This window comes from Urocitellus parryii, chromosome 3 (genome assembly GCF_045843805.1).
Source record: "Urocitellus parryii isolate mUroPar1 chromosome 3, mUroPar1.hap1, whole genome shotgun sequence".
Lineage (NCBI taxonomy): Eukaryota > Metazoa > Chordata > Mammalia > Rodentia > Sciuridae > Urocitellus > Urocitellus parryii.
Genome location: NC_135533.1, coordinates 142,980,852 through 142,993,156, shown reverse-complemented (window position 1 = coordinate 142,993,156; position 12,305 = coordinate 142,980,852). Strand labels below are relative to the sequence as shown.

General features: G+C 60.6%; 1 protein-coding gene across 5 annotated transcripts in view; it reads left to right on the top strand.

Annotated features, from left to right (window-relative positions):
• The window catches only part of Tpcn1 (two pore segment channel 1), a 50,447-nt gene that overhangs the window by 21,184 nt on the left and 16,958 nt on the right, over positions 1–12,305 (top strand). For all 5 annotated transcript variants that reach the window (XM_026412075.2, XM_026412073.2, XM_026412074.2 and 2 more), the window contains 8 exons: positions 1,854–1,981; positions 6,901–7,077; positions 8,005–8,118; positions 8,678–8,808; positions 9,424–9,512; positions 10,970–11,004; positions 11,392–11,450; positions 11,626–11,725. In XM_026412075.2, coding sequence (XP_026267860.1) covers positions 1,854–1,981; positions 6,901–7,077; positions 8,005–8,118; positions 8,678–8,808; positions 9,424–9,512; positions 10,970–11,004; positions 11,392–11,450; positions 11,626–11,725 — 833 coding nt within the window. The remainder of the gene's footprint in view (positions 1–1,853; positions 1,982–6,900; positions 7,078–8,004; positions 8,119–8,677; positions 8,809–9,423; positions 9,513–10,969; positions 11,005–11,391; positions 11,451–11,625; positions 11,726–12,305) is intronic.

Below are 12,305 nucleotides of genomic sequence, written 5' to 3'. Positions count from 1 at the left end.
GCTGCACCCTGGGAGGGACCACCCTCCGGCTTCCTGAGGCCCCTGCTGCCCCAGGCTCTGCTGACATGGCTGTCCCACTGCTGGCCAGGGAAGACACGCTCCCAGCACCCGCACAGCCCTCTGTCTGTCCACAAGTCACCTGTGGCCCGAGGGGTGTGTCTGGAAGCTCTGGCCAGGGCGAGGGACAGTCTCTGCACCACCTGTCACTTTTGTTTGGGGTCACAGTTACTAAACCGGTCCCACAGCTGCATGCTGTCAGTCCGCCCTGGCCCATGGGGGACAGCTGGTGTGTAGAGCCATCCTCCTGTCCCTCTGGGAGGGGTGAGTGATGAATGATGGTGCTGAGGAGAGTTCTAGATGGGCAGCCGGAAGACCTGACTTTGTGGTTGTTGGCCCGACTGCACCACACTGCACCGCACGCATCGCACCCTTCCCAACTTCCAGTGTCCCCATGGAGAAGCGTGCCTCAGTGAAGCGGTCCTCGGGGTCCTTCCAGATGTGACAGTCACTGTGTCAGACGGCAGAAGATACACCAGAATCTGGGCAGGGACGCTCTGTAGTTGTGTTTCTCAAACTCCGTGGACAGGGCCAGTACTTTGATAAGACGCGGTGGAGACAGGTTGCTAGGAGAGGGTACGCCATGCCAGAGCGCCCCCCCCCCCCCACTCCTGGGCTGTATCCTGGGTCAGGCACGCCCTGCCCACATGCTGGCTGCTGCCTGCAAACTCAGGGAGGGTCAGGGCTTTGCAGATGGCCCGGCATGGCCGCCCTCTCCTGGCAGTTCCCGCCCTCTCCGGTTTGTGACCAGCAGCCCCGTGAGTGCTGTCTTCCTGCTGTTTCCTGTTGGCTGACACCTTACCTGCTGGCTTCCTGCCAACTGTGCGCATGGCAGCAGCCAAACCCTCGATTCCTTATCTTCCTACAGGTGTATCACAGATGTATCATCCAGGGTGTGAATCTTCACCCTCGATTCACTTCTCCCCAATAAATTCACAGGCCAAGAGCCATTTCCTGGGGCCCTGGTTTCCCATGAGTTCAGTGGAGACTCCACATTCTTGAGACAAATCCAACTCAAACACACTCAGATCCTATCGCCTCGGGTTTTGGAAGTTAAGGGTCCCCAGGGTGCAGCCACCTTATCTCCAGCTCTTGCTGTTCTCTGTTGATGTCCGTCTCTTGGCAGCTGAGGAGGGAAAGAGCCCCCCTGAATTGGTGTGGGAGGAGTTCCAAGCACAGCCCTGGCTGGCTGGGCGGGGGTCAGCACCGACACCTGCGCCACCCTGTGCCCAGCAGGACAGGGGCTCTTATTGCCTAGCCCAGGTCCCCTGCCTGGGAGCCAGGGTGGCTCAGCCAGAGCCAGGCAATGTGGACACAGGGCAGGGAGGGGGCGTTCCCCAGAGCGGCCAGCAGGCGCTGGAGGAGGAGGGCGCCCATGTCAGCAAGGACAGGCAGCGGCTGACCCTGCCTCAGGGGCACATCCAGGCCTTTAGATGTTTGCAGAAGCAGGATCTCAACAGAAGTCTACAGAAAGAGGACCCCGAGGCTGGGCCCTGCCATTCCTCCCCGCCCCAGGCCCCCCTCCCCGCCCCAGGCCACCCTCCTGGGAGTTCTCGTTCTTCCTCCGGGGCTCCTCTCTGTGAGAATAAGCTGAGGTGGGCCTCCTCCCCACGCACTGCACCCCTGTGTCCTTGTCTCCTCACTTAAAAGAGACCGAGCGGTGGCCAGCCCTTGCGATTCTTGTCGTCCTTAGCACACAGGGTGAGCGCTGCCTTGCAGGTGACAGGTGTGTGTGAGCGGGCGGTGACTGCTGTGCCTGCGGCCTGCTCTCTGATGTCTCTCCTCTCCCCATGCAGATGGGGGCAGCCATGCCGCCCACGACTCCCGGGCCCCCAATCTGGTCTCTGGCGGAGAGAGCCCCCCCTCCAGCCCCTCCAGCCACAACTGGGAGATGAACTATCAAGAGGCAGCCATCTACCTCCAGGTGAGTGTCTCCTGGCCCGCCCCTGGGGGGCAGAGTCCCCATGCTGCCCTCTTGACTTGCCGGGCACCCCTGCTTTATGGCCTTCGTCCTGGGGCAGGTCTGCTGGCCAAGGGGGACTGAGGACCTTCATCCTTTCCCATCCAGCCTGTGGCTGCTCTCACCTCCACCACGTAGCATGCTTTTGGTTTGTTCATTTTTTTTTTAAAAAAAGACAGTAATGCTTTTCTGTAAAAGTGATACATGCTCGTCATCACAAACCGAGGGACGAGGAGGAAATGAAGGAACGGGCACCCGGCCAGTCCTGTCCCCGTGGTTTCCTTCTGTACTAAGTACGCACGCCCAGGCGAGGGGCACCCACCTGGAATCCAGCCGCTCAGGAGGCAGGAGGGCTGCAAGGTCAAGGCCAGTCCAGCGCTGAGTGAGAGCCTGTTTCAGATCAAACATGAGAAGGGCTGGGGTGACTCTCAGTGGTAAGGAGCCGGGCTCCACCCCAGTGCCCCTAAGAAAACCAACCAAGCCACCGCCAGGCAGAGCCAGGCCTGGAGGGTCACTCTGGTAGTCCCCCTCCTCAGGAGGCCAGGGGAGGGCCTGCTGGAGCCCAGATGTTCAAGGCCAGTCTGGGCAACAGAGCAGGACTCCATATCCAAAACAAGTGCTGCCTGTGGCTGTGTGATCCGCTGGTGTCCTTTGTCAGGGAGGCGCCCAGGGCCTTGTGCACCCTGGGCAGGCGCTGCACCCCAAGCACACCCCGAGCCATAGTCTGCATTTTGTTAATAGTGCGCAGCACACGCTTTTCTCTTGTATTATGACCTCGTGTAAATGTCATCCCAGTGACTTTAGATGACACCGGGGGAGTCAGCCTCATTCACTCAGCTGTTGTGAAGGCCTGGGTTTGTTCCCTGGTGGCGCTCCCTGATTCTGCATGGTGAACCCTCGCTCTTACTGCAGAGACTGGGGGATGGGCGACTGGGTGGGAGGGGCCTCCTCAGCCAGCAAGAGTCTGTCCCCTGGAGATCTGCCCTCCACCACCAGCCCAGCCTCTAGGCCTCTGTGCCTGATCTTGTCACAGTCGGATTCTGGTCTCTGGTGTCCATTCAGTGAGGATCTGGGTGAAGAATAGGATGTTTCTTAAATTCGTTTGAATGATGATTTTCCTCATCTCTTTTCTCTGAAGCAGTTCTCCCCTGCAAGGATTTGTGTTGTCATGTTAAAAAAAAGATGTCATTCAGTCCAGGTGTCCACTTGGTGTTGTCCAGCTGTCTGTCTGTGTCTGTGTTTTCACACAGAGCCGCGCAGGTGCCTTGGCTCCTCTGCAGATGTTTGATTCAGGTAGAGGCCATAGACACATGCAGGGACGCGGTAGGGAGCTGGGCCGCCTGTTAGTGTCCCTTCCCTGAGGGCAGAGCCAGGGACTCGGGAATCTGGTAATTCCTTCTCTCCCTAAGCGGGGGAGAGTGCTGGTGATGGAGTGGGGGACTTTGTGGGGGCACCTGCTTGTCCTCACACCAGGCGCCCGGGCTGGCGCCATCACCTCCCGCTTTACAACCGTCACCGTGGAGGTTCAGGGAGGCCAAGCAATGCCCAGACCCCCGATAGCAAGTCCCCAGGGTGGGTTTAAACTGTCCATCTGGGGCTGGGGCATGGTTCAGCGGTGGAGCCTGGGCTGTCCTTGGTCAGTCTGCACACAGCCCCGGGGCAGAGCTGTCCCCAGCACATCTGTCCTTCTGGCCACATTGTATCCACTTGAAAATGGCCACGGTACTTGTGGAAATAGAGGTGATGGAACATCAGATGTGTCACGATCATTTTTATGGAAAGTTTTATGTACCTATCGTGGCGCGCGCGCGCGCGTGTGTGTGTGTGTCTGCATGTGTGTGTGTGTGTGCATGAGTGTGTGCGCGCATGTGTGTATGTATGCATGTGTGCTCAAGTGTGCATGTGTGAGTATATGTGTATATGTGAGTGTATGTGTGTATGAGAGTGTGCGTGTGTGAGTGTGCATGCATGCACAGAGCCACACATCTGGAAAGTATTCACCTAGGACAGGACTGGTGACCTCTGGCTGATGGGATTCTATTTTTTTTTTTAATATTTACTTTTTAGTTGGACACAACACCTTTATTTCACTTATTTATGTGGTGCTGAGGAGCGAACCCAGGGCCTCGTGCGTGCAAGGCGAGCGCTCTACCGCTGAGCCACAGCCCCAGCCCTGATGGGAGTCTTACCACCTTCTATGTCTGTGTGTTATTTGAGTTATTTTTACCAAAACATGCATCAGTTTTAGAGAACAAAAGCTTGGGCAGCCTGGGTCCCCATGGGCAGCATGGTGACTACTTGTGGAGTCTCGGCTGGTGTCAGGTGGCTTCCTCTTTTGGCCCATGGCTGAGCTGCAGCGGGGCCCCTGCACTGGGCTGCTGGTGTGTGAGGGTTGGTGGCCCTGGCTGGTACCCACGGTCCCCTCTCCTCCTCTCCCACGTGCCTCCCCAGTGCCTCACCCTCGGGAGCCACATGTCCAGCGCTCACGTCTCTGTGGACTTGAGCCCCAGGGAGCGGAGAGGCCGTCCCACTGGCCTTCCTGACGTGTCCTCGTGTGGCTCTCGCACAGCAGGCAGGAGACGAGCCCCGTGTGGTCCTTTAGGCTCAGATCGGAACCCAGTCCCCTGGGAAGGGTTTCCTCGGGCTTCGTTGGTGGAGACGGTGTCCTGTCTCCTGTCCGGCGCCTCCAGGTTCTGGAGTTCAAGTCAGAGCCCCCGCGGCAGTGCCTTCCTCTGGCTTTTGGGCCACTTGTTGGGAGAAATTGCGCAAGAGTCACATTTTCTAAAGTAATTCAGTCGAGAAGCTTCCTGGCCACTGTGCCTATTGTCCCTGTCCCTGGGGCCCTGCACAGACCACAGGCTGCGCCGGCCTGCCGCCTCTTGGTGTGGGCCCTTTGTCCCCCCCCCGCTGGTCTGCAGTTGCTCAGGAGGGCAGCAGCGGGTCAGCTTCGGGAAGTGACCTGCTCCGGGTCCCCTGCAAGCCGCCGCCCAGGCCTTCCCCGGAGGAGCCTCCGTGAGGATGGCGAGGGTGGTCGTTGGGATGGACCCTGCAGCTGCCGGGAGCATTTTCAACCTTCACACTGACCACCAGAAATGTCTCCAGAGGTTGCTGTGGGTCAGAGGCAGGCACTAGCCTCCGCCACTCGAGAAGACAGAGCCAGTGCCCGCAGCCCAGCGGCTGGGGACGTGCCCACGAAGCCACCGAGGTTGGCTGCCCAGGTGGGGGATGGACCCTTGAGGCCGGATGCCCCCCACTTACGCTGTGTCCACCAACTCCAGGGACCATAAGGAAGCCCCCAAAGGCTGATGGTGACAAGGAGGGCCAGCGGTGGCCTTGGGGTGTGTGCTGGTGAGGAGGCCGAGGAGGGACCCTCACGTGGGGATGTGGAAAAACCTGGAGGAGCTCAGGAAGCCGAGCAGACCTGCTGTGCCCTGCGGTCCCACCTCTGGGCCCTTCTGAGAGGGTCTGATGTCGGTGTGTCAGAGAGACCTGCGCGCCTGTGGTCCTTGCAGCCACTCATGGTGGCCAAGGGTGCGGGGCCAGGAGTCGTGAGAGGTGAAGGGACAGAGGAAACCTGGGGTAGACTCAGAATAGACTGTGTGCCTCGAAAGGGGACCAGCTCCTGTCATTTGCGACAGTGTGGATGGACCTGGAGAGCGAGATGTGATGTGGAATGAGCCGCCACAGGAAGGCAGCGCTGCCCGCCTCACAGTGAGGTTGCAGAGGTGGAGGCTGAATGGGGTTACCAGGGCGAGCAGAGCAGGTGAGGTAGTAAAGCTTCCGTCAGACAGGAGGACTGAGTCCCTGAGACCCTTGTCCAGCGTGGTGACCGTGGTTAATGATGTGGTGTGTCTGTTTCAGAATTGCTGAGATGGTCGATTTAAAAAAATTTTTTGAAATACTTTTTTTAGTTTAGGTGGACACAATATCTATTTAGGTCTTTTTATGTGGTGCTAAGGATGGGCCTCAAGGCAAGCGCTCTATTGCTCAGCCCCAGCCCAGCCCCTAGAGAGTAGATTTTAAATGTTCCTGCTACAAAAGAAAAAAAAGAAAAAGAAAAAGAAAGAAAAAAGAAAGGTGAATAGGGGTGAGTATTGATTAGTTGATTTTGTCACTCCATAACAGATCCTATATCCAAACATCATCATGCCCCATAAATAAGTGCAATTATCATCTGTCCAAAAAATGGGATTAGGATGCGGGCAGCCTGAGTTAATAAGAGTCCGTGGTCCCCCTCCGGGCAGCTCTCCCTGGGTTTAGAAGGGTCCTAAAGGCACGGTGTTGGCCCATTTTCCTGTGAAAGCTGAGATAATTTCCATATTTGCTGCTGTGACCAAAAGACCCAACAAAAACAACTTTAGAGGAGAAAAAGTGTATTTGGGGCTCCCGGTTTCAGAGGGCTCAGTCCACAGGTGGCCTGAGGGGAGGCAGGACCTCGTGGCAGAAGAGCGTGGCCCAGGGGAGCAGCTGGGAACGTGGCTCCAGGAAGCAGAGGGGGCAGGGACTGGATATTGGACAGATCGTGAACCCGGGGCACCCCCAGAACCCACCTCCTCAGCCACACCCCCTGCCCGCGTCACCCCGTGTCCATCCCTATCAGGCGATTAGCTCGCTGGCTGGTCAAGGCTCTCCTGACCCGGGGCTCCTCCTCTGACCGTCCTGCTTCTCACGTGAGCTTTTGGGTGCCCACTCTGGACCCACCAGGCACCCGCCCTGGGTCTTGAGCAGCTGCTGTCTCTCTGGCCTGTCCAGGGGGTGAGGCGGGGCCAGCTGCGCCCGAGTTCTTCCCAGTCCTCGCCTGGGCCTGCCCCTCTCCCTGCCACCGCACCTCTGGGTCACCCGGAGTCACCCTGGCTGGCGCGCCCACACGCCCGTCCTTTCAGGAAGGCGAGAACAACGACAAGTTCTTCACCCACCCCAAGGACGCCAGGGCGCTGGGGGCCTACCTCTTCGTACACAACCACCTCTTCTACCTGATGGAGCTGCTGACCGCCCTGCTGCTGCTGCTGCTGTCCCTGTGTGAGGCGCCTGCCGTCCCCGCACTCCGGCTCGGCATTTACGTGAGTGCCTGGGGCCAGCGAGCGGGGCTTTCTGGGGCAGACAGCAGGAGGGAACATTCTGGAAGGGCAGGGGCTGCAGCAGACCTGAAACAATCTCAGGGCAGCCACTGAAGTCCCGAGGACCCCACAGTCTCACTGGGTGAGTGGGGTCAGCAGCCTCCCCGGGAGTCTGTCAGAGAGGTGTCCCACTGGTGTCCCTCAGGACCAGTACCCGCCCCTCGGTCACCCCACTGTCTGCTCACTGTCTCCAACCTCGACAAGAAAGCAGTTAGCTGGGGCCACCGGTGGCAGGAGGACGGTCCAGTCCCACAGATGCCTTGCCCAGCAGAGCCCTTGGTCAGCACTGGGCCTGGTGGTGTGTGGGAGTGCCATGTCCCTTGCTCAAGCAGGAACAGGAAAGGACACCCTCACTGAGCAGCCTGGGCCCCAGGCCCTTGTGACCCTTCCCCAGCTACCCTGTCCCCACCACTGCTCCTGGAGCTGGCTCTCCCTCCTCCGGGGGACCCTGTCCCCTGGAGGATACAGCACCCTGAGCAGACGAGGCTCATTTAGGTCTTCCCTGTGTTCTTGTCCTGGTGCCAACTGGGGAACGAGACTGGGGGGCCACTTCTCAGAGCCTGGATTGTCCCCTTGGTTTTTAAGTCCCTTTTCCGTGCTGCTTTAATGTTCTTCTCTGGGTCTTTGTAAATTTCATGGTGTCCTTCCTGGAACTAGATGGGAGTCTTGTCACCCCTCTGCTCCTTCCCTCGCGCCCTAGGCCCGGCCTTTCGCCAGGTGCACAGTCCACGTGTGGAGATGTTCTGGGGACGCTCTGCGTCCAGGGCTGTGTGTGTTAGGAAGGGGCCCTGGCAGTTCCCAGGCCCTGGGGGTGGGGCCAAGACAGGTGGCCCTGAATGGTGGCCTGCCACGCCCCATGCCTGGTTGCAGGTCCACGCCACCCTGGAGCTGTTTGCGCTGATGGTGGTGGTGTTCGAGCTCTGCATGAAATCGCGGTGGCTGGGCCTCCACACCTTCGTCCGGCACAAGCGGACCATGGTCAAGGTGATGTGTCTGTCTGCCCGTTGTGTGGCGCCTGTTTCTCCCGTGGGTGCTTCAAACCTGTATCTTTGGACTGATTTAAAATCCCCCACGGATGTCACCCTGGGTCCTGCCAGCCTCGGCACGTCCCCAGGTGTCCTGGGGGTACCAGCACAGTCCTGGGGCTCCGTGTTGGTACACTCTGGGTCACCGTAGGTGTGAGCCCAACACAGTGCACATGCAGCGAGGCGGAAGGGAGGGGTCCGCTCAGCCTGCTGGCCCCGCGCTGACCGCCCCAGCGTTGTGCACCTCTTGTGTGGCAGAGGAGGCCTCAGTAGGGCGAGTCGAGGTGGCGCTCGGCAGTGTGACGAGTGTGCACACCCGTCTAGGAGAATGTCCCCAGGGAGCGGAGGTCAGGCTGGGCCCAGACCTCCAGGGCCTCCTGGTGGGAGTGGACGTGGGGGAGGCTGGTGGATGCCGAGGGCAGGTGACTGTGGGCTGTGGCGGGGAGCAGTCCCTGGGACTGCTGGGTGCGCTGGGGTGGGGGCCGGCTGTGGCCTGACGCCCTGGGCCTGCCGTCCAGACCTGCGTCCTGGTGGTGCAGTTCGCGGAGGCCATCGTGGTGCTGGTGCGGCAGACGTCCCACGTGCGGGTGACCCGGGCCCTGCGCTGCATTTTCCTGGTGGACTGCCGGTACTGCGGCGGCGTTCGGCGGTAAGGCTCGGGGTGGGCTGTGTGGATGGGCCCTGCTGCGGGCAACCTTGACCTCTGGCCTGTGGAGCTGGAGCCCCTGCTGACCTGGCACGGGCAGGCGGGTCCTGTGGGTTGAGCTTCCCTGACTCCACGTCCAGGGCCCTGTCCGTCCTGCCTGCTGCCCTCTGGGGCCAGCTCCCCACAGAGCGTGCCACTTGCTTGTCACCTGCTGGGCACAGCAGCACCCGCCCCAGCAGGCGGCCGTGTGAAGCATCATGGTGGATCGGGCAGGCCCTCCTGGTGCCTCCCCGGGCTCCAGGACCACACCGGTGCCAGCCCACACCCAGAGTCACATGTCTCTGGAGACCCATCCAAGACTGTCTCGTGGGGGACCTGTGGTGACAGTGGCCAGCAGGGCCTCCTCTGTGCCCATGGCAGGGTGGGAATCACGTCCCTGGGGTATCTCTGGGAGCTGACCTTGGTGCCCGAGGCCCTGTGCTTGGCCTGCTGCCCTTCCTGATCTTGTGGGCCCTCTTCAACTGGGCCACGGGGACTGGTGCTGTGTCTGTCACACCTGCCCTGTTCCCGCCCGCCAGCCCGGGCCGGCCCCCAGCCCAGCCGCCCCTCTCTCCCCAGCAACCTGCGGCAGATCTTCCAGTCCCTGCCCCCCTTCATGGACATCCTGCTCCTGCTGCTCTTCTTCATGATCATCTTCGCCATCCTCGGTGAGCAACCCATGCCCTTCAGGAAGACCTTCTCAGTGGGCAGTGTCTGTCCCCAGGCTGCTGTCGTCAAGGACCGTGGGCTGGGTGGCTTGGAAATGGGAATGTACTGCCCATGGTCCTGGAGGCTGCGAGTCCCAGGTCAGCGTGCCCCAGACCCAGCATCTGGTGAGGGTGGTTCCCAGTCGGTAGCTGGCACCTTCCTCTTGCATCTCACGCGAGGGGGTCTCTGGGGCCTCTTGGATTCTTTTTTTTTTTGCAACATTGGGGGTTGAACCCCAAGCCCTCTACCACTGAGTTGCATCCCCAAGCCATTTTTTTTTTTTTTTTTTTTTTTTTTTGCGGTGCTGATGATTGAACCCAGGGCCCGTGCGTGTGAGAGAAGCCCTCTACCAACTGCACTGTGTCCCCAGCCCGCTTTTCTATTTTGAGACAAGGTCTCACTAAGTTTCCCAGGCTGGTCGATCGTACCTCTGACCCTCCTGCCTCGGCCTCCCACGTGGCTGAGAACCCCAGGTGGGCACCGTAGCCCGGGTGGCAGGTTGCTCTCTTGTGCCCGTTGGGCTTATGCCTTTTGATACGTGCAGACGTAGCTCCTTGACGCTGCCCTCAATACAGTAGGCGTGCCCCTGGTCTGCTGCTGTGGACACTGGCCACATTCAGACCCGCTGCGGCGCGTGATTTGGTGCCGCCCAGCGCAGGTGCCCTAGTTCCCCTGCGGCATGTGCCTGGGCCTTTGGCTCAGGATCCAGCCTCACAGGAGGCCCCCCGGGACCGGCCTTTGTCACCTGGAAGAGGTCTGGGCTCTTTAGACAGGCAGTGTGACCTGGCATCCTGGCCCAGGCTCATGGTGTGTTCCAGCATGCCACAGAGGCATGTCTCCAGAGACCCCTGGGTGGTGACAGCCCCAGAACCAAGGAGCCCTCATGACCACCCAGTCCTGAGCCGTGTCCTCCCACTCCTCCCACCTGCCCTGGGTGAATCACATTGTGCTTCTTGGGGTACAGATTGCATCTGAGGATGGAGAGTCCCCCTTTTCTCACTCAGGATTCCAAGGACTTGGGACAGGAAGGGTGCCCCTCCCCAGGACCCTGGCTCAGGGGAGCAGGAGGACCCCTTTGGGACTTGACTTGGCCACTCTGTCCTCCAGGCCAGGGCTCCAGATCCAGCCCCCAGATGGGCTTTGTTGGTCTGCAGAGCTGGGCGGCTCTTTAGACCCAGACTCCGCAAAATACAGGTCCGCAGCCATGCTAGAGAAAGGCTGTCCGTCCTGGGCACGTTTCTGGGGGCAGTGGGCCCCCAGAGCGCGGAGCACCAGCTCCTTCAAACAGCATGACCTCTTGGGCCCATAGCCCCCTCCACGCCTGGGGCCCAGTGCGGCCACCACGTGTGTGACATTCAGTTTCCTGGCCCTGGGACTCCCGCTCTCACACCTCTGGTCTTCCTCTGCCACCCTCCAGGTTTCTACTTGTTCTCCTCCAACCCTGCTGATCCGGTAAGCAGCCGAGGCCGCGGTCTCTTCCTGTGGCTGTCCCTCAAGGGGGCTGGAGTGAGCGCGAGGCAGGTTGGGAAGGGACACTCTGCCTGGCTCCTGGCCCCTGAGAGCCACAGACCTGGGCTCTTGGTCACCTCAGGGCCAAGGCAGTCCCTCCTGTCCCTTGAGGAGGGCATCCAAGACCAGGCCTGGAATGCCAGGACACTGGCAGAGCAGGCTCCTTGCCCAGACATGTCCCCCGAAGTTGGTGGCCTGCCCCTGCCAGAGGGTGCCTCCGTGCTCTGCCCTCCCAGGAGCTCTTCAGCAGGAGGGGAGCAGGTGGGCAGGGCTGGCGCTGCAGGTGGCCTGGCCACAGTGTGCCCTCACGTGTCCCCGCGCCCCCCGCAGTACTTCCACACGCTGGAGGACAGCATCGTCAGCCTGTTCGTCCTCCTGACCACGGCCAAGTGAGTCCGGGCACCCTCCCCTCCGTCCTCCATGGGCCCAGCCAAGGGCACTGCACACCTCGGCTGCCATGCTCCACTTGGGGCTCAGCCTCAGGGCCCAGTGTGGGCTGCGCAGGGAACTGTCCTGTGCCAGGCATGTCCCTGGAGGCCCCGCGGCTGACCCTGTGCGCGTCAGTTTCCCAGATGTGATGATGCCCGCCTACGCCCGGAGCCCCTGGTCCTGCGCCTTCTTCATCGTGTACCTGTCCATCGAGCTCTACTTCATCATGAACCTGGTAAGAGGCTGGGCAGCCCAGGCTCCTGGCAGGTGTGACGTTTGGGGACTATGTCAGGTGCCCCTATTGGTGGCATCCTGTCAGGGTCAGTGCTGCTGCCAACGGTGCCGGGTTTCAGGCCAGGACTGCTCAGGGATCTTGTCATTCTTGAAGCACAGGCAGAGTGACTCTGGAGACTGGCGTCCACCCTGCCCAGCCAGGCTGCAAGGTACTTCAGACCTGAGGGTGGAGCACCTCACCCCCCACCCCGCCGCCAGGGGCTGTTGTGACTGCGACAGATGCAGAAATTGCAAGTGTGAGACCAATAGAGGAGTGAGCCCAGGGCACAGCCCAGTGTGGCCCTGTGGACAGACCCCGGGGCCCTGCCCAACCACCCTTGCCCTGTGTCCACAGGCCAGGAGCACTGTGTGCCTGTGCCCCGCTCATCAGGAACCCCAGGATCTAGCTGGAGCACCCTCCACTCAGGAGACGCGCACCCTGAGCACTCGAGGGCTCTGGGGGTGCCTGCTGAGAGAGGCTGGCCACCAGGCTGTCCTCCAGGTCCCCGCCAGCGCTGGGTGAGACCATGCGTCAGCGCCAG